The sequence below is a fragment of the Malaclemys terrapin genome, chromosome 3, assembly GCF_027887155.1.
Source record: "Malaclemys terrapin pileata isolate rMalTer1 chromosome 3, rMalTer1.hap1, whole genome shotgun sequence".
Taxonomy (NCBI): Eukaryota; Metazoa; Chordata; order Testudines; family Emydidae; genus Malaclemys; species Malaclemys terrapin.
Genome location: NC_071507.1, coordinates 141739466 through 141761236, shown reverse-complemented (window position 1 = coordinate 141761236; position 21771 = coordinate 141739466). Strand labels below are relative to the sequence as shown.

The following is a 21771-nucleotide window of genomic DNA, read 5'->3' as shown; positions in this document are numbered from 1 at the left end:
TTGGAAGGGATCTTAAACCTCATGCTTCATGGCTTAAGTAAATCTCTAACCGTTAGAGAGCCTCATGAGACCTAATATGGGGGACAGATTATCCCACATCTACCTTCTCTAGGGTTCTTATACCTTCCTTGGAAGCATCTGGTGCTGCCCACTGTCGAAGAGAGGATACTGGACTAGATGCCTCTTGGGTCTGATCCAACATAGCTGTTTCTAGGTGCCTGTTGATCTTACAAATACTGTCCTTTTAGCAAACACCCCTTTCTTCTATCCTGCTACCCAGAGCAATTATTTCCCTGTGTCTTCTCTCTCGCTGTACTGTTCATTTTTATTACAAGGGCCAAAAACATACTTGTCACTTTACAAGCAAACAAGACGGCACATCATTCCTGTCCTAAGGAGTTTACCATAGATTTCCTTTCTTGAATGGCTTCTCTTTACCAGGTTATTTGCTTGTTTTCTTCACCTCTGTTAGCAACAGAATATGTACAAGATACTTGATTCCATCTGTGCTCTTGCAGGTAGAACTTTCCCCATCACAAGACCACTTAATTCTACTTGTCTTCAAATTGCTGCAGAGAAGTTGTATTGTGTAAGAGCACCAGGAGATTTTTATAATTTAGCATTTGTAGCACAGGGCCTGGATTGAGAATGTAGCAGACAAGCATTTTAGAGTATACAGTAGGCTCACTCATTTTCCAACAATTGAGCTAACGATGGTTATGATGCTATTTACAGCAAAAATTATTTTGCTGCCATTCCTCTGTTTTAGTTTCTTGTGTCCATAGCATTTCATGATAGTGATGCTGATGAACAACAGAGCTAACTCCCATACCAATTCTTATCATGGCTTCATTAACATGAATGCTAATGTGCTAGGATGAATTTTAAGTTCCTTGAATGTATTCCTGATGTCGGGGGAGCCCTTTTCTACTGTGCTAAGATCTGAAAACTTGAAGATGGCTGTGTTAACATTCAAAATCTATTCAGCATAGTCAGGAATGTAATTAATTTTCTGCTGGCCATTTCCTCAGTGATTTCAGATATGTTACAACAGGCCCATTTTCTGCCACTGTCTTTGAAATCTGTATCTGTACTAGACTGTTTTGGGACTGAGGGAAAATGAGAGGAACAAAGGCTGAAATTTGTCTATGCCTAGGTCTGTTTGTGTTTCTTTTTATAGTTAACCGGAGTATAGGAATTTCTTCTTTATTGCCTTCCTCTGCCTATCTTCTCTTTTTGCATTTATATTATTATATTTGTGGGGAGGAGGCGAGACTCTTTTCCAATATAATTCAGAAAATCGCCTCCAACGTTTTCCCAAAATGTTGTTTTATTACTTTTAAAGTACATTTAAATGATTTCTAGGATTTGGGCCTGATCTTGCAAACCCTCCACTGGGATTTCTGAGTGCAGAGGGCATGCAGGATTGGGCCCTTTGCATTTAACAGTTGTATTTGTGAGTATTGTTTACAGTATTTGTTTAATTTTACAGACAAAGCAAATGTAGATTTCAGGTCTTTCTTATTATTTTTTAGCCTATCTTTCTAGCACTATCTAACCTCTGGACGAGCTTTCAGGATGAGATATTGCTGCTGAGTTTCCTGACTAATTTGACAGTCAGTCTACAGCAGTTCTTGGGAATCCATGCACAACTCTTTCCTGATGATGTGATGGAGTCGCTTCTCGAAGGAGTGACTGTGAAAAGTGATGAGCAAAGGATAAAGGAAACCATAGGTACTGAAAGTTATCACATTTCCTTTTTCCCGTTTGAGTTCTTGTATGATTTTGTGACTTAAATCCTGTTTCTAAAAAGTGCAACATTCCTATCTAAAGCAGGACCTGACCCTGAAAAATCTTTACTGACATAGGGGTCCTTACCCAATAGTCCTGTTGAGGGCAACAGAATTTGTAGGTGCTCAGGACCACATACGAGCACTTAATGCTTTACAGAACTGAACTCTTACTTTCTTGATGAAAACATGCTTTACATATAATTAGTACACATCTTCTGAAAACTGAGAGGAAAACAATGCTTGGACACCAATATCTGCTCCCTGGTATAGTGCTACTGTTTCTTCTACATTATCAGTGTGCTGCTATACCTGGGACTGCTGCTGTTCCCCATGAAGTCAATGGACACTTTGCCACTAACTTCTGTAGGTGTGAGATCAGACCTTTTTCATCTAAGGCCCTGTCAATGCTGTAGTTGAAATTTTGCCAGCCACACTCTTGGGAAGAGCATGTGAGATGGAATTCAGATGCAATTTTTAAAGTTACTCCTATGGCATAAGCTACTAAATCATTCTTTATGTTAAATTTGTAAACACCTTGACATATCTTCATATATTTTCCCATAATACTGACCAAAATGGGATCCTGATCCCTATTGGAGCAACTGGGTGCTATCTTAAACAAACTAGGGAAATACAACCTAGATGGAGCTGCTATAAGGTGGATGCATAACTGGTTGGAAAAACATTCCTAGAGGTAGTTATCAATGGTTCACAGTCAAGCTGGAAGTGCATATTGAGTGGGGTCCCGCAGGGATCAGTTCTGGGTCCAGTTCTGTTCAATATCTTCATCAGTGATTCTGATAATGGTATAGAGAATACACTTCTAAAGTTTGCAGATGATACCAAGTTGGGAGGGGTTGCTTTGGAGGATAGAATTAAAATTCAAAATGATCTGGACAAACTGGAGAGATGGTCTGCAGTAAATAGGATGAAATTCCATAAGGACATATGCAAAGTACTCCACTCAGGAAAGAACAATCAGTTGCACACATACAAAATGGGAAATGACTGCCAATGAAGGAGTACTGCAAAAAGGGATCCGGGGATCATGGTGGATCACAAGCTAAATATGAGTCAACAGTGTAACATTGTTGCAAAAAAAGCAAATATCATTCTGGGATGTATTAGCAGGAGTGTTGTAAGTAAGACATGAGAAGTAATTCTTCCGCTCTACTCTACACTGATTAGGCCGCAACTGGAGTATTGTGTCCAGTTCTGGGCGCCATATTTCAGGAAAGATAGGGACAAATTGGAGAAAGTCCAGAGAAGAGCAACAAAAATGATTGAAGGCATGACTTTTGAGGGAAAAGTGAAAAAATTGGGTTTGTTTAGTCTGGAGAAGAGAAGACTGAGAGGGGACTTGATAATATTTCCAAGTACATAAAAGGTTGTTACAAAGAGCAGTGAGAAAAATTGTTCTCGTTAATCTCTGAGGATAGGACAAGAAGCAATGGGCTTAAATTATAGCAAGAGTGGTTTAGGTTGGACATTAGGAAAAATTTCCTAACTGTCAGGGTGGTTAAGCACTGAAATAAATTGCCTAGGGAGGTTGTGGAATCTCTGTCATTGGACATTTTTAAGAGCAGGTTAGACAAACACCTGCCTGAGATGGTGTAGATAATACTAAGTCCTGCTATGAGTGCAAGGGCCTGGACTAGATGACCTCTTGAGGTCTCTTCCAGTCCTACAATCCTATGATAATATAAACAATAAATACTAAAAAGTGTCTGTAGTATAGGCAGGGCCAAGCAGAGGAGGGGTCCGGAGGGCCATTTTGCCTGGGCCTCAAGCTCAAAGGGGGCCTCAAATTTAGACACTTGTTCATTTTTTGGCATTTGATAAGTTTCTAAACTTGTTTTTATGAGCATCCCTATCGGACCAAAATGTGACACATTCTCTCAGCTTAGAGCTGCAAATTTAAGCAAATAAGAGATGTGATTTGGTAAAAGACATAATTTTGTTGTTAACTGATATAGATTTTGTCATATTAACGAGTTAAAAATGTTCATACATATTAATAAAAGTATATTGGTTCTGATGGCACAAGATTAGATTGTGATGAACGTGTCCTCTCAGATCATCTGGTTATATAAACAAACCACTACTACTGGCTGGTGCTGGATCAAGTGCATGTTGAAAGGTAGAGAATTGTTACATTTTAGTGTCTTTATAGTTTTACGCCTAGTTGATTAAGGAATTATTTATGTGTGAGAATTCCTCATTATTATCTTCACATGGTAGCTAAAAGAGGTGACTGTTTGGTTGATTGAGCCTAGCTTGGTAGCTTGGCCATCATCATAGGCTTTCATAGTCTATAGGCCCAGAGTCAAGGTGAAAATTGGTGAGGACAATCTTGTAGGGTGAGTTTCGTGAGGACACACATTTGAAATTTCCCTCTGTCTGTATCTGTGTCTGTGTGTACTATATATATGTCATCCCTTTGTCTTCAGCTTAGCCTGTTATATTATACCTTGTGTGCTTGAGTTTTGATTCTGTGATAAGGATAATAATCTGACTGTTTCATTTTGTGTTCTTAATTAGTATTCCTTCGTTTTAAGTCTTTTCAGCATTTGTGTACATGTTTACAGTAGAAGATTTCAAGTGTAGATAAGCTACTTATTTACAGCAGAATATTTCAAGTGTGGATAGGCTACATACTGACCAGATGGATCACTATGAAGATGAGATTTGGAAGTGGTGCAAGCAAGAGACAGTGAGAGCAACTGAGTGAAGCAACAGCTAAGAGCTCAAAGCCAAGAACTTAATTTCTCAAACCACTGGAAAACGCACCTTACCCAACAAACAACGCTACAGATAATGAAAACTCAGCAACTGCAACAGGTGATATTTCAATGCCAATACCTGAACATAAGGACAGTAGTCAAGAAGGAGATGTGCCAATAGTAACAGATGCAGCAGAAGATCCTGTGTGTGATCAAGAAACTCAACAGCAACAGGAAGATGTAGATCTTATGCAGCAAGAGCAATTAATGAGTACAGTACTACAGGTTTGACTGTGACTGATATTGGAATTATTGACAAGAGCAATGCTGCCCAAATGCAATCTTTTCTTCAAATTAGTTGTTTTGAAATTCCAAGTAACATTCCACGAGATGCTGATAATCATGCTTTCCCTACTCATCTGCTGACAAAAACTCTTTCAAACAGTGAAACCTGCACAAGAGACTGTTTTTCCATACTCCAGCATAACCAGTCTCTGTACTGTGCACCCTGCTTCATTTTGAACAAAAGTGCTACAAATGCATCGGTTCTCTCTGATCAATCAGGATGCAGCATCAACAGAGGTTGGAGGAAGTTGAAAAACCGAATACCATCACATGAGAGGTCAATGTCACACAAAGAAAACTATGTTGCACAGAAATCAGCCAATAGGATAGCAGCAGCTAAAAGTTCAGTTGAGAATTTACTCTTGACTGAACTCTCTACAGAAATTAATAACTGGAAAAAACTTCTTGAGCGCATCCTGAATGTCATCCTTTTTCTTTCTGAGCGGGGATTGGCTTTCTTTGGTGATTGTGCAAAAGGAAACTTTCTAGGCATAGTTGAGCTCCTCAGCAGATATGACCCACTTTTATCAGAGCATGTTAAACATGTTCGAGAATCGCAAGAGAGTCAAAAGAGCATGCAAGTTTATTATTTCTCCACACTCATACAAAACGAGTTTATTGAGCTATGTGGGTCATTGATACAAACAACAATTCTTGATGAGATTTGAAATGCCAAGTATTTTTCAATCATTGCTGATGCCACTCCAGGTTGTTCTCACAAGGAACAGACTACTATGGTTATTTGATATGTTAAGATTGTAGACAGCTCAAAAAATTCAACTGAAGAAAGGTTTATTTTGTTTGATAATTACACAAGAAAAACTGGAAAAGAAATTGCTGCTCGAGTACTAGCAATTCTAGAAGATATTAAGTTAGATTTTCAAATCTGCATTGGTCAAGCCTATGACTATGGATCTAATATGGCAGGGAAGTACAAAGGTGTACAAGCAGTTCTGCTTGAGCATAATTCAAACTGTATTTTGTCCAGCTGTGGAAACCACACACTAAACTTTGTAGGTGTTGAATGTGTTGAATCATGCAAGGAGGCAATTACTTACTTTGGAACTGATCAGCAAATATACAATCTCTTCAGTAGCAGTCCACAAAGGTGGGAAATTCTGAAGCAATATCTTCCTGTTTCACAGCATGGGATATCCAAAACTAGATGGTCTGCACGGATTCATGGTGTTCAACCAGTTGTGCAGCATTTGAATTCAGTGAGAAAGGCTTTAAATGAGCTTGAATCTCTCAATCTCACTGCACAGGCTGGAACTGAACTTCAGTCTATTCAGAAGCACATGTCCAAATTTGAAAGCAGTCTGATGTCATCTTTGTGGATGAAGCTACTTACAATGATCCACCAAACTAATCTGGTAATTGAAGCACAAGCAATAAATTAAATTAATAGAGATATCCTATCTCCTAGAACTGGAAGGGACCTTGAAGGTCATCAAGTCCAGTCCCCTACCTTCACTAGCAGGACCAAGTACTGATTTTGCCCCAGATCCCTAGGTGGCCACCAAGAATTGAACGCACAACCCTGGGTTTAGCAGGCCAATGCTCAAACCACTGAGCTATCCCTACACTTGTTATTGAGAGGGATAACATTGAAAGTCTTATCAATGACATTCAACAGATTCATGAACAATGGGATGCAATCCTGACTGAATCCAAATTAGTAGCACAGAATATTGGAATTTCATCTGAGTTCTCCATCAGTTGCAACTTACCTACTGAATCTGGTGCCAAGCAGCATTATAGGGTCAATGTCTTCCTTGTCATCATTGGCTCTATTCAATCAAGTCTGCGATTAATTCGTATCCTTTTTGGGTTTCTTTGGCAGGTCAACAGACTGAGTAATGAAGATCTACTTTCTGCAACTGAACAATTTCAGCACCAGTACAACAAAGAAATCTCAAAAGATCTCAGTGACGAGGTCATCTTCCTCAAACGAATATATTCCACAAACTTTAATTTGGATTGCAAGCCAAAGGAATTGCTTCTAGAAATACTCGAACTTGGACTATCTGGGGTGTCTCCTAATATCACAATTGCATTGCGTATTTTTGTCAGTTTGCCTGCATCAGTGGCTTCAGGTGAACGCACCTTCAACCTGTTGAAGCAGGTAAAGAACTATCACTGTTCAACTATGGAACAAGAGCATTTGAATGGGCTCGCCATGCTTAATATTAACTGTGACATTGCATGAAAGCTAGATTTTTTCCTCAATAATTAGTGCATTTGCACAGAAAAAGGCTAGAAAAGCATTTGTTAAATAAAAAAATATTCAAATTATGTCTCAGTCTTTTTTTGGTGCCTTATTTTGTTTTCATGTGTCGTCATTTTTTATTATGGCTAGGGGCCTCAAAAGCTGGAAGTAGCCTGGACCTCTGAGAGGGCCTGAGTATAGGTATGAATTTATATAATAAAGTACAGCTTTAACTATTATTAAAGTATGTATATAAATGCATCCAATTAAAATGCCACATTGATTTTAGAAATGCCCTGCACTTTAATAATTCAGGATTCCTTGTGTTTTGTTTTGTCTGTTTATGCCTACTGAAACCTCTGAGATGGAAAAAAAAACAGTTTAATTAATTAGGGATATTAGGTTATCAGAAATATTTGTTAGGGAGATGTCCCTACCAATTAACCAAGTTCTGCTGTAGTGGATTTGAAACAAATGGGTGAGTTCAAAACAATGGCTGAAATTATTAGATTTTACTTTCTGTTTGTGGCCATGTGCTTCCAAGGAAAAGCTAACCTGCTAGAATGTCTGCAGGCAGTCTACCACCAAAAATAAGTAGGCCATGGTGCATTCCCCGTCCTATGGAAACCAGTGGAGCTCTGGGCATTCAACACTTCAGGCCACAATGTGTTAAAGCATGATTGAACTCCCTTTGAGATTCCCATTAAATCACCTTTTAGACCTCATGTATTTTATTGTCATCTTTCCTTTGCCAAATTCTCTTTCAGGAATAAAAGTAAATATTTCTGATTTCAAGGAACAAGAGTGGCTTTTTCCAGAAACCACGGCTAATTTTGATCAGTTGTTAATCCAGTACCGTGGGTTTTGTGCTCACACACTTGCTGAAAAAGATGGCCTCCTCCTCCCAGGTGTGTTCTGTATTATTATTAATATTATTATGTGTATTATTGGTGCCTAGAGTTAATTTTTTTCTTACTGTAAATATGCATACATTAGCAAAAAAAATACATTTAAAGACATATACACTGTGTATTTCCTTCTGTGCCAGCATGCAAACTAGAATAATTCATTGAACACTTTTGCACTTTACACCTAACATATAGTTCTAATAATCCTCTGTGTTTTTGAGTATTTGTGAAATTATAATTAGTGTTCATATAACCATATGTTCTGGACTTGGCTATGTTGTTCATATATTTTGTCCCAGCAATCTCTCCAGCTCAAATATGTCTCTACCTAAGTTCCCTCTAAGCTGCGCAGCCATGCGGCTGCACAGCTACCTATTAAGCACTGCACAGGTGCTCAGGGCTGTGGCAGGGAGAGATGCCTCTCCACAAGCCCCGGACCTGCCATGATACCGCTCCCCCAACCCAGCCCAGCCCTGGACCTGCTGTGGCCGAGGGACAGATGCCCCGACCCCAACCCAGCCTGGCCGGGACCTGCTGTGGCCGGGGGAGAGGCGCCTCTCCCCCCAGCCCAGGTGCTGCTGCAGGGAGAGAGAGCTGGGGGGAGGAGTCCTCTCTCTCTACCATAGCCCCATGGAGCCCCACGGGACCCCAAACCCCTCTCCCCACCCCAGATCCCGCACCCCCCACACACCCCAGCCCTCTGCCCCAGCCCTGAGCCTCTCCCGCACTCTGAACCCCTCGGCCTCACCCTGCCACATGAATTTTGTTATGTGTATCAATATGGAGGCGATGTCTCATATATCACTTCCATATTGGTGCACAAAACAAAATTCATTCCACACATGGGTGGGAAAAATTAGCGGGAACACTGGCTCTACTTGCTCATCTTTTTTGGTGATACTTAGGCCTGGTCTACACTACGACTTTAATTCGGATTTATCAGCTTTAATTCGAATTAACCCTGTAACCGTCCACACAACGACGTCATTTAATTCGATGTAAAGGGCCCTTTAAATCGATTTCTGTACTCCACCCCAACGAGCGGAGTAGCGCCAAAATCGATTTTAGCAATTCGAATTAGGGTTAGTGTGGCCGCAATTCGATGGTATTGGCCTCCGGGAGCTATCCCACAGTGCATCATTGTGACCGCTCTGGACAGCAATCCGAACTCGGATGCACTGGCTAGGTAGACAGGAAAAGCCCCGCGAACATTTGAACTTCATTTCCTGTTTGCCCAGCGTGGAGAGCACAGGTGACCACAGATACCTCATCAGCACAGGTAACCATGCAGGCTGATAATCAAAAAAGAGCACCAGCATGGACCGTGAGGGAGGTACTGGATCTGATCGCTGTATGGGGAGAGGATTCAGTGCTTGCAGAACTTCGTTCTAAAAGACGAAATGCAAAAACTTTTGAAAAAATTTCCAAGGGCATGATGGAGAGAGGCCACAATAGGGACTCTGAGCAGTGCCGCGTGAAGGTCAAGGAGCTCAGACAAGCCTATCAAAAAACAAAGGAGGCAAACGGTCGCTCCGGGTCAGAGCCGCGGACATGCCGCTACTACGCCGAGCTGCATGCAATTCTAGGGGGGGCTGCCACCACTACCCCACCTTTGTTCGTGGATTCTGGGTCGGGGATAGTCTCGACGCCTGAGGATTCTGCCGATGGGGTAGAGGAGGAGGAGGAGGAGGAGGATGAGCTTGCAGAGAGCACACAGCACTCCATTCTCCCCAACAGCCAGGATCTTTTTATCACCCTGACTGAAGTACCCTCCCAAGCCTCCCAAGCCAGTACCCAAGACTCTGACCCCATGGAAGGGACCTCAGGTGAGTTTACCTTTTAAAATATAAAACTTGTTTTAAAAGCAAACGGTTTTTAATGATTACTTTGCCTGACTTTGCATTCGCGGTCAGTTCAGCTACTGGAAAAGTCTGTAGCTACTGGAAAAGTCTGTAGCTACTGGAAAAGTCTGTTAACGTATATGGGGATGGAGCGGAAATCCTCCAGGGACATCTCCATGAAGCTCTCCTGGAGGTACTCCGAAAGCCTTGCCAGAAGGTTTCTGGGCAGTGCATCCTTATTCCCTCCTCCATGGTAGGACACTTGACCACGCCATGCTTGCAGCAAGTAATCTGGTATCATTGCCTGACAAAGCCTGGCAGCGTATGGTCCCGGTGTTTGCTGGCATTCAAGCAACATCCGTTCTTTATCTTGTTGTGTAATCCTCAGGAGAGTGATATCACTCCTGGTAACCTGGTTGAAATACGGGAACTTAATTAAGGGGACAGAGGTGGCCGTTCCTACTGGGCTGTTTGCCTGTGGCGGAAAATAAATCCTTCCCTGCAGTTAGCCAAGCGCAGATGGGAAATTGGCCCTGAGTTTTTTGCGTTTGGCTAGCAGGGATCTTCCCTGTTACCAGCCACGCGGTGGGGGGAGGGTACCGTGATCATCCCAGAGAATTCATGGCGAGGGGGGGGGTCGGCGGCGGGGGGGGGGGTAGTTTGGTGCCTGCAGGGATCTTCCCTGATACCAGCCACGCGGTGGGGGGAGGGGTACCGTGATCATCCCAGAGAATTCATGGCGGGGGGGGGGGGGGTTAGTTTGTTCTCTGGTGCTGCTGAATGTTAACAGAAAAACCGCAGCACTCTACTTGCCTGAAGGGGCCCAGACAAGCCCCCCCACACTGCCCCCCCCCAACTGGCTGAGATTGGCCAGGCTTCTGCAGCACTCTACAGGCTATGCTTGGTATGTGGGAAAGGAGGGTGCAGAAGCTGTAAAACAATGGCTTACCATGGCCGCATGCAAGCCGAATTCTGTTGCCCAGACCTGTGATCTCTAGCAGCAAAGCCACAGGCACTCAGCATTAAGAGGCAAAATGCGACCTTGCACAGAAATCACATGTGCTATGTAATGTGAACAGTGTTGGTCACCGTGAAAGAGTATAAGCATTGTTCTGCAAAATGTAGCTTTTAAAACAATTCTCTCTTTTTTCCCCTCCCTACAGCAGCTGCAAATTCCTCAAGCCTCCCTCCTCCATCCCGAAGGTTATCACAGATAAGGCGTCGTAAGAAGAAGACGCGGGAGGACATGTTTTCTGAAATTATGCAATCCAGCAGGAGTGACAGAGCTCATCTGAATGAGTGGAAGGAAACAGTTTCAAAGTATAGGAAAGAAGTCAGTGAACGTGAGGAGAGGAGGGACCAACGTGAGGAGAGGAGAGACTATCGAGATGAGAGATGGCGGCAGGAAGACCAGAGGATGAAGGATGCAACGCTGGGGCTGCTCCGGCGTCTGGTGGAGGTTCAGGAACGGCTGCTGGAAAACAGACTGCCGCTTCAGCCCCTGTTCCACCCTCCCCCCTCCCCATGTTCCGTATCCTCCTCACCCAGATGTGTAAGAACGCGGGGGGGGAGGCTCCGTACACCTTCCCATTCCACCCCAGTAGACAGCCCAAGCAAAAGGCTGTCATTTTTTTAACCTTTTCTTTGTGGCTTTTTCCTTCCCAGCAATCCTCCTCCCAAATACCACCCGGGTTCCCTCCCTCTTTTTCTAATCTATTAATAAAGAATAAATGATTTTTAAATGATAGTGACTTTATTTGGTTTGAAAGAAAGCTGGGGGAAGGGGCAGGGTGGGTTCCTTACAGAAAATCAGTCAGTAAAGGGGGAGGGTTTTCATGAAGGAGAAACAAACAGATATTTCACACGGTAGCCTGGCCAGCCATGAAACTGGTTTTCAAAGCTTCTCTGATGCACAGCGCTTCATGGTGTGATCTTCTAATCGCCCTGGTGTCTGGCTGCGCGTAATCAGCAGCCAGGCGATTTGCCTCAGCCTCCCACCCCGCCATAAAGGTCTCCCCCTTACTTTCACAGAGATTGTGGAGCACACAGCAAGCAGAAATAACAATGGGGAGATTTCTTTGGCTGAGGTCAGAGCGAGTCAATAATGAACGCCAGCGACCTTTTAAACGGCCAAATGCACATTCTACCACCATTCAGCACTTGCTTAGCCTGTAGTTAAACAGCTCCTGACTCCTGTCCAGGCTGCCTGTGTATGGCTTCATAAGCCATGGCATTAAGGGGTAGACTGGGTCCCCAAGAATAACTATGGGCATTTCAACATCCCCAACGGTTATTTTCTGGTCCGGAAAGTAAGTCCCTTGCTGCAGCCCTTTAAACAGAGTAGTGTTCCTGAAGACGCGAGCGTCATGAACCCTTCCCGCCCAGCCCGCGTTGATGTTGGTGAAACGTCCCTTGTGATCCACAAGTGCTTGCAGCACCATTGAAAAGTACCCCTTGCGGTTTATGTACTCGGTGGCTTGGTGCTCCGGTGCCAAGATAGGGATATGGGTTCCGTCTATTGCCCCACCACAGTTAGGGAATCCCATTGCAGCAAAACCATCCACTATAGCCTGCACATTTCCCAGAGTCACTAACTTTCGTAGCAGCACCTGAGTGATTGCTTTGGCTACTTGCATCACAGCAGCCCCCACAGTAGATTTGCCCACTCCAAATTGATTCCCGACTGACCGGTAGCTGTCTGGCGTTGCAAGCTTCCACAGGGCTATCGCCACGCGCTTCTCAACTGTGAGGGCTGCTCTCATCTTGGTATTCTGGCGTTTCAGGGCAGGAGACAGCAAGTCACAAAGTTCCATGAAAGTGCCCTTACGCATGCGAAAGTTCCGCAGCCACTGGGAATCGTCCCAGACCTGCAACACTATGCGGTCCCACCAGTCTGTGCTTGTTTCCCTTGCCCAGAATCGGCGTTCCATGGATAGAATCTGCCCCATTAACAACATGATCTCCAAAGCACCGGGGCCTGTGGTTTCACTGAATTCTGTGTCCGTGTCCGTGTCCATGTCCTCATCATGCTTGTCGCTGCGCTGCCGCCGCCGCTGCCTCCTCGCCTCGTTTTTCTGGTCCTGGCTGAGCATAAACTCCACGAGAACGCGTGAGGTGTTTGCAATATTCATGAGTGCTGTCTTGACCTCAGCGGGCTCCATGCTTGCCGTGGTATGGAGTCTGCAGTGTTCACCCACCCAGGAAAAAAGGCGCGAAAATGGTTGTCTGCCGTCCGTTGCTTTCATGCAGGGAGGGAGGGAGGGAGGAAGTGAGGCTGTACCCAGAACCACCTGCGACGATGTTTTTTGTCCCATCAGGCACTGGGATCTTAACCCACAATCCCAATGGGCGCGGGAGACTGCGGGAACTATGGGATAGCTATGGAATTGCTACCCACAGTGCAACGGTGCAGAAATCGACGCTAGCCCCGGTACTTGGACGCACACCACCGAATTACTGTGCTAGTGTGGCCGCACTCATTTCGACTTTATACAACCTGTTTCTCAAATCCGAATTATCTAAATTCGGATTAATCCCGTAGTGTAGACATACCCTTAGTAATCCTGTCATTTCTTTTGGTATAACTGATAGTTTGGTTTTGTTTTTTTTGGGGGGAATGGGGGCAAAATACCACTGTTTGTAGCAGTAAAAACAGGACTTCTTTAATGGTAGTTCAACTTCCTGACCTGCTTAGTATTGTCCTTTGGCATAAAAGAGTAATTGAATTACAATCAATCTTCCACAGGAAATGTGCAGGACAGACATTTGCAGATATGTGCAATATAAATGAAAGGGAACATATTTTATATTAACTTGATAGATATGGATGATAAAGTCCGAGTAGTCTTTCTGGGTGTAATTTAAGCATGATCCAGACTATAATAATATCTAGCTCTTATGTAGCACTTTTCACCAGTAAATTTCAAAGTACTTTACAAAGGCGGTAGATATCGTTATCCTTCCTGGGGAACTGGGTGTAAGATGGTCGTCATCATCAGTTCTGATGGTTTGTAGAAGCTGACTTTCACTGTATCTGATTCTACTGTTTAATGGAGAGGATTTCTTAATTTTGAAAAAGGTTTAGATTGTAGGTTCTATTACAATTCCAAAAGTGATGGAGTAAGGGCTGGTTGAGGGAAATGTATACTCATGATTATAGGAGCCTTGTGTGTTGAATGATTTATTGGTTCACTCTTGTTTTTGCTTTATTTGTTAGGAAATCCTGCTATTGGAATTTTGAAACATAAGGAGAAATATTACACTTTCAGTTCCAAGGAATCAGCATATGTTTTTTCCAAAACCCCAGATATGTTCATTCAGTTGATTGGAGAAAAAGCAAAAGAATGTGCTGAACTTATTCAGCTGCTTGAGCTTCATCATCAGTTTGAATCCCTTGCTCCTTATTCACAGGTATTCACTGCTTGCATCCCCTGTTGAATAGGTGATGTGACACTGACCTATCTGTCCTTTTGATTCACTGAAAAGTGTTGGGACCTGGCCAATCTGGAATTAGTGGGACACAGAAAAAAATTGTTTTATGGAGACAATACTTTGTCTGAGGACATATGTAGTCATCTACCCAGCAAAGAGAGTACAGTATCCAGCAGATCCTACTCTTTGGTGTACAGATGAAGGGCATCACTTCTGGGAAATTGTTCACCCTTAAACTCTATATGTGGGAGGGGCAGGGCCACGGAAATTCAGTGGTGGCAGCATTCTCCCATCTTCAGTCCAGAGAAATTCTGTGGATGATGTTTCCTGTTCCCCCTTTGTAGGAATCATTTGTGTAAGGGAGGAGAGGGCCCTGTGTAATTAAGCATTGTAGAGGAATATGAGAAACTTGGTCAGCACAAGTTGGAGACCCTTTGTCCATCCCTGTATATTGTAATAGGGAAAAAATGTCATTTGGGGAGAAAAATCATAGATGATATTTTTAAAATTATATTTTTAGCGTATGGTGTTAACATTGGTGTCCTGGACAAATTCCAACTTGGACAACTGCATTCTGCTTTTTAAATTCCCCCTGCAGTTTCAGTTAGATATTGTATTCTTCATTTAATTGTCCTGTGTATTGTTAAACAGGTGCTAGGCTTTACCCCAGAGGTAGCTACTCTTCAGCAATCCCTGCATAAATTTTGTACGGTAACTCCTCACATAAAGTCGTCCCGGTTAACGTTGTTTCATTATGTTGCTGATCAATTAGAGAACATGATCGTTTAAAAGTTGTGCAATACTCCCTGTAGTAGGGCAGCTGCCCCACTCCAAGGTACAAGGGATTAAGAGCAGCTGAGAGAGGCTGGCGAGGTAGTTGGCCCTAGGTGTGGCTGGCTTAATTAGGCCACAGCTGGCCTGGATAAAAGGGCTGTGGGGCCAGGAGACAGAGAAATCTCACTCTAGCACTGGAGTGAGAAGGGCTAGGTGTCTGGGAGCAAGATACCTGAAGCGGAGCAGTGCTGGGGAAGAGCAAAGGGAGCTCCGGGGCTCCAGCCTGGTAAACCCCCAGGCTGCAGGCCTTGGTGAAGGCTTCCGAAAGGTTCTGGGGCTACAGAGAGGTAGCCCGGGGATAGGCCAAGGCAGCAGGTCCTACCCCCTTGCCTATGATGAGTGGCCATTATAGACTTCAGTCTGCCCCAGGGAAGTAGCCACTGAGGCAAGGTGGGTTTAGAGCATTGAGGGTTCCCCTGGAAGAGGAGACTCAGAGCATGGGGTTACTGCTGGGGCAGAGCCCCGAAGTAAAGGGGCACCGAAGTCCAGGAGGGACATGGGGGGCCTGAGGCAGGTGAGCCACTGGCCAGCAGAGGGCACTCTAAGGCTGGAAAAGAGCTAATTCCCAGGACAATCGGCAGGAGGTGTCACACCCGTGAGTCTGCGCGCTGCTACAGTCCCTTAGAACTTTGTTTGGCAGCTGACTGCTTTGTCCACTGCTTGCAGAAAGAGCAGCCCGTTGGAGCTAGCTGGTGGGGGCTTGTAACCAGGGTGGACTGGCAACCCCCCATTAGCTCCCCGCTCCCTAAATTTCCTGTGTAGCAGCCGCCCAGCAGGCTATCAATTGCCGGGCAGTTCAGCTGGCCCTCCCCCCACTGCCATGTGCTGCTCCGCCTCCTGCCCTCTGCCTTGGAGCTGCTCCCGGGAGCATCCTCCTTGCTGTGCAGAGGTGAGGGGAAGAGAGGTGCTAATGTCAGGCTGTCCCTCTCCTCCCGCTCCTGACCCCTGCTCCTGTACCTTATCTCCACAGAGCAATGGGGGAACATGACAGGGCTCAGGACCAAGGGAGCTTGCTGGCAGCAGCTGCTGTCTCAACTTGCTGATCTACTTAAAAAGGCAATGTACTTAGAATGGGGTCAGAGTACTTAAAGGGGCAATGCGCATCTCTCTCACACACATGGTGTGTGTCTCTGTCTGCCATGCTGTCTCCCCTCCCTCCATTCATGTTGCCTTGTAGAGTGTGAGGCTACATTAACAACAATGTGTTAACCCTTGAGGGCTTAGCTGAGTGCTAGTTCATGACTTCACCACCTCAACCAAGCTGCACAATCATTATTGCTGTGTATAATGTTAAATTGTTTGTTTAAAACTTATACTGTGTGTGTGTATATATATATATATATATATATACATACACACATACACACACACACAGTCTTTTGTCTGGCAAAAAAAATTTCCTTGGAACCTAACCCCCCCCTATTTACATTAATTCTTATGGGGAAATTGGATTCGCTTAACATCATTTAGCTTAAAGTAGCATTTTTTCAGGAATATAACTACAATGTTAAGCGAGGAGTTACTGTATCTTAGTTTAAATCTGTAAAGTATTTTAGGATCCTCTGGAATGACAGATACTATATGAACATAAGATGATTATTAACCACTAGTTACTAATAGACTTTTATATTTTGTATTCAAGTCTTTAAAGCTTTCAGTATTCTCAGATTCCTGTTTAAAAAAATACTGTGCTGTGTCTACATGTCATTTTTTCCCCCCTGTGACTTATGGATTCTCCTAATAAATACCTATATCTTCATCCAGGTCAGAAGTGGAGACAAACGTTCAATGAAACCAATTACCAAATGCAACAGCAGTACTCAGACTGACACCCATATATTGCCTCCAACTATTGTGAAGTCCTATGAGTGGAATGAATGGGAACTGAGGAGAAAAGCCATAAAATTGGTTTGTATCAGTATTATCTGGAAGATTAAGCCTTTCAAAATTTGGCATGTTTGGCAGGAGGTCAAACTAGATTATCATAATTATTATCCCTTCTGGCTTTAAAATCTATGAAAAGACAAGTTCCTGTAATCATTTCTGTTTGATCTTATTTCACTCTATTTCATATTCCTGTTTCAAAAGCTTTTTTTATTTGAGCAATGTTTTCCTGGCTAGATTCATTGAGTCTCAGGCACTCTTTTAAGTTGTAAGATCTTTCAAATAATAGTGAATTTTTAGGGTGCTACTCTGTACTAAAACAGCTTAACTAATATAGACAGCTTAACCATTTGGAAGTAATGTACTATATCTTACCTTTGTACTACAATGATACAAAAAGGGCTAAGATGATTTAAAAAAAAAGTTACTGCAAATGAAGCTGTATACATTAATAAATATTATACCACCAAGTCACAAGGAAAAAAAGTTGTAGTAACTGTAGTGAAGCGTGGGTAAAAACACCACTAAGAGATTATAAAACTACAGAGAGTGAGTTGAAGAAAATATGCTGCATGATTGTATAGATGAGAGAATCTGTAATAACGGTCCCTTGTATATGAAAATGTGTATGGAGCTTTTTCTTGCCTTTTGAAGTTTGATTTCAGACATCCAATGAAATGTGTATATTTTATAACACTGAGTTGAGTATTCTAGCCAATAACAAATTAACTGACTGCCAGGTTTGCTCACAGCAACATTAACTTACTGTCAATTTGTGGGCCTGATCCTGCAATGAGTTCTGCTTGAGTAGACCTATGTGGAAGTCACTGAAGGATGGGGCCTTAATTTGTTTCATAGTAAATTATTTTTCACTTTGTTCCAACTCCTTCCATGTTGACTTACATCATCCCGTTTGCAATTTTTGTGTGCATATTTTGCACAGGACCAATTCCGAGCATAAGATAGCACAGCAACAAAATAAATACATTTTGTGTTGGATGTAGAATGTTGAGGCAGGTTTTTGAGGTATTGTTACTTAATCTGTAGAAGTATATGGCCTGCTGTTAGAAATTGCAGGTATGTCCTTAATGTTTTGGCTGTAAATTTAAAAAAAAAAAAAAAACACCCCAAACAATAAGTGCCTTTCAAAGAAGATTCTTTTTTCTTACAGTGTGCACTGCATACTATGGTTTCAGTTGTTAGGTTCATGCAACATTGGGGTAATATTCTCATTTTAAATCTACACAGAAGATCTCATCTCTGCTCATCTGCTCATTTTACCTGCCATGGATTCTGCATAATTCATGTAGGGAGAGCAGACTATCAGAGTAAAGATCCACTTTGCGGAACTGAAAATGGAATTTTATCCTTCTTGATTATCCATCAGTTTGTGTAATTTGTTACTTTTCTCCCTCCTAACATTATCCTTGATGACAACTATAAGACCTTTGTTTCCCAATTTGTATTTTAGGACCTTTGTTTTAAATTGTATTTTAAAATATAGAAACATCAACTCAAATCCATTAGAGCAGTAGACACAGACACTACCTCCTCATTATATGTTACCCTGTTACCAAGGGTTTTTAGAACCCAAAGCAGCGGTAGCTTAATTGTTTTATTTTAGGCAGTGTTAGGAATAAATTATTGGGAACACAGCTGAGAGATTGATATAAGTAAGCATGTTTTTATTTAAAACTACTGTTTATTAGTTTTAAGCACATATAGACATAAGCAATAGGTTTAGAACATTTTAAATAATTATTTAAAATTCTATATGGTGTTGAGTAATTAGTAGCAGATCAGTGATGGCCGGTTGCTTTTTTGCAAAGAGTAAGGTGTTAGGAAAAAGTTTTTCAGGATAGCTTTAGAAAACCATTTTAAAGTACTTCTTTTTATTTAGTTTTCTTATAATTAATTTTTAATTTTAATAAATTATTAATATATTTTAATACATTTAGTTATAATAAGCTTTTATATTAAACACACTTAAACTTAAGGGTTTTAATTTATTTTTAGTTTTATAATTGGTTGAGGTTTTTTTTATTTTGATTAGCAGAAACTACAAGCCTGAAGCTAGTATTTGACTTTGTCTTCAAAAGGCCTGCTTGTTCAAATTAACCCTTAACTATGTGGTGTTTTATTTTATTAATTTATGGTGGTTGAATGCACACAATATGGCTGCAGTTAGCTTGATCAAATTCTGGGGTAACATACCGCCTAATTCCAAGGTAATACCACCCTCCTTAGAGGTCGTCTATTTTTAATATTAAGACCTATACATATGTGTAACAAGTTTAGTGGGTTAATAGTGAAGGCCCAGCATTAGGCTCAAGGCTTTTAACTGAGACCGAGCAAGAATTTTCTCGCTGGCACTTTTAGGTTTTACCACTGATTGTCTTGTTAAAGACCAAACCTTATGTACTTATTTTTGGGGAGTATCCATGGTCTATAGAATCAGTGGCTTTGCAATCAATCGATTTTTTTTTTTTTTTTTTTTTTTAATTTAGCATGTTAGTACTAGAAAAACAACAGCCAACGCCAGCAGAAACATTAGAATTACCACAATTGGATATAAGGCCAGATAAAGAATCCCGGTTGCGGTGGAGGAACATCCCAACAATGTCTTTTACCAATTGTGTTTTGAATTTTTGCTAGCCCTTTTAATTACTTGTTTAATTTTGTTAGTAGCATGGTGGATGGTAATCATGACCTTGCACGCTTTTTGCCTAGCAACTTGCAAATAATTTTTAAATAGGGATGCTTAAATAACATTTTTATAACAATTAAATTTATTTTCATGGGTTCAGGCATTGCATTAGAGTATAAGGTGTATTTTATATTTAATTGTCTGTATTTTAATTTAGATATTTGAAATTTAAAATTACATTTTTAGTAGCCACAATTTGATAAAAACATTTATTTTTATGGTAATTATGGATTATATTGTCCACATAATTAATTGTGAGCACAAGGCATTAACTTTTAAGGCATATATAACTATTACCCACAAAAACAATTACAGATTTATTTGCAAAGGGATTTATGGCAAAATGGCATTATTTGTGTTATTTTAAAATATATATGTTGTTGCCATAAAGCATTTTTTGTACATTTATATTTAATTTTAGATTTTTTAAACAGGGTTTTAATTTTGTTTATGTGGGGGCTTTTTATGGCCCATATTTTATAATTTATGGGTTTTATTACTATTTGATTAATATTGAGGCCTATGGCCATAATAGGAAAACTTTTATATTTGCTTTTGACATTAATAAAACAAATGTAGTATTTTTTAAAAAAAATGTTTGATTATAAGTAAAATTTATTATTATTATTTTATTTATTAAGATTGCAATTTTTTTTAGTTTGGGTGGAACTTTTTTAAATAATAATTTTAATTTTTAATGAGAGTATATCATACCATTTCAAATTTATTTTTTACCATATTAATAATTTACATTTGTAGTTGCATGCATGCCAGGGCCAAGGAAACATTACCTGAGGGCAAAAACAGCCTGCAGGAGGTGGAGGTGGTCCTTTTATGGGGATTGCTTAATTCCAAAATAACAACCCATGTTATGGTTTGTTTCATACAGTCTGACAATAACAACTTTATGCCAAGTGATTTATATCCTTTTACATCAATGCTAATGTTAACAGTTCACTGGAAGGGGGAACAAACAGACAGTTGATTTTAAAGTCCTGGCTACAGTATGAAGAATTCACAAAAAGCTTTTTTGTAGCCTTTTCCACAAAGGTTGCCACAGCAGATTGGTGCTAAAATGACATATTCCACTGTTATGGATTTGTGAAACTTGGGGGCCATACATGTAAAAGAGAAAAAATATGCATCATTGTAATCTATAACAATTCCATTTCAGAGAAAAATTATATTTAAGAATAAAATCTTTCTTATTCTGATTCTGTTTTCATATTTAGGCTAATTTGCGTAGGAAATTAACTCACTCAGTGCAGACTAATCTCAGTCATTTGAGAAGAGATAACTCCACCCAAGTGTATCTGCTAAAGGATTTTGGCACACAGACTAAACTTGACAACTCTAGCAACGTACCCAGGCCACAGATTTTCCTGGCAGGTCTCCGAGGAGGATCAACCCCAGCTACTTGTATGGTCAAAGTGAACTTAACCAGAGCAGTTGATGAAACCTAAATGAAGTTTAAAAGGAGACATACTGAAGTATAGTACATGTTTTAAAAAAAATCCAAATAGATTTCTGAAGTAATGTATAGTAAGCTGAATTCTATGTCCATTGATTCAAAGAGTTGTTGTTACACTCCATGATTTCTGTTAGGAACAGCTAACTGGCATTAAGTGATAGTGATTATAAAAAGCCTGAAACATTCAATTAAAAAAAAGTAGAATCCAGGCATGGCTGTAAATTCTGAATTAAACTGGCATTTCTATGGAATTGTGTGTTTTTGGAATCCTTTAATGTTTTAATACCCTGAGTGCACATCATAACACTACCCTTAAGAGCCTTGTCTTTGAAGTTTGATTATATTGTAAGAAGAATAACTGTTATGAGTTAGACAGATTGATAGCTCTTTCTCGATTCTGTGGGTGGTGGTGCATGGCCGTTCTTAGTTGGTGGAGCGATTTGTCTGGTTAATTCCGATAACGAACGAGACTCTGGCATGTTATGAGTTAGAGACACCAAGGGCTAGATTCACAAAGGGACTTAGGCGTTGCATCACTATGCCTGGGTGCCTTGTTGCCTAGTGGAATTCTCAGCTCTGAGTTAGATGTCTGCCCAGGCTCCCCAGGCGTTGTATGGGGAGAGTT

The 21771-nt window shown here is 41.4% G+C and overlaps 1 protein-coding gene across 4 annotated transcripts in view; it reads left to right on the top strand.

Moving 5' to 3' along the window:
* Positions 1–21397, top strand: part of CFAP206 (cilia and flagella associated protein 206) — a 35336-nt gene extending 13939 nt beyond the window's left edge. For all 4 annotated transcript variants that reach the window (XM_054021408.1, XM_054021409.1, XM_054021410.1 and 1 more), the window contains 5 exons: positions 1536–1734; positions 7838–7978; positions 14036–14229; positions 16849–16992; positions 20908–21397. In XM_054021408.1, the coding sequence (XP_053877383.1) occupies positions 1536–1734; positions 7838–7978; positions 14036–14229; positions 16849–16992; positions 20908–21138 (909 nt within the window). In that variant the 3' untranslated portion in view covers positions 21139–21397. The remainder of the gene's footprint in view (positions 1–1535; positions 1735–7837; positions 7979–14035; positions 14230–16848; positions 16993–20907) is intronic.
* Positions 21398–21771: the final 374 nt, after the last annotated feature.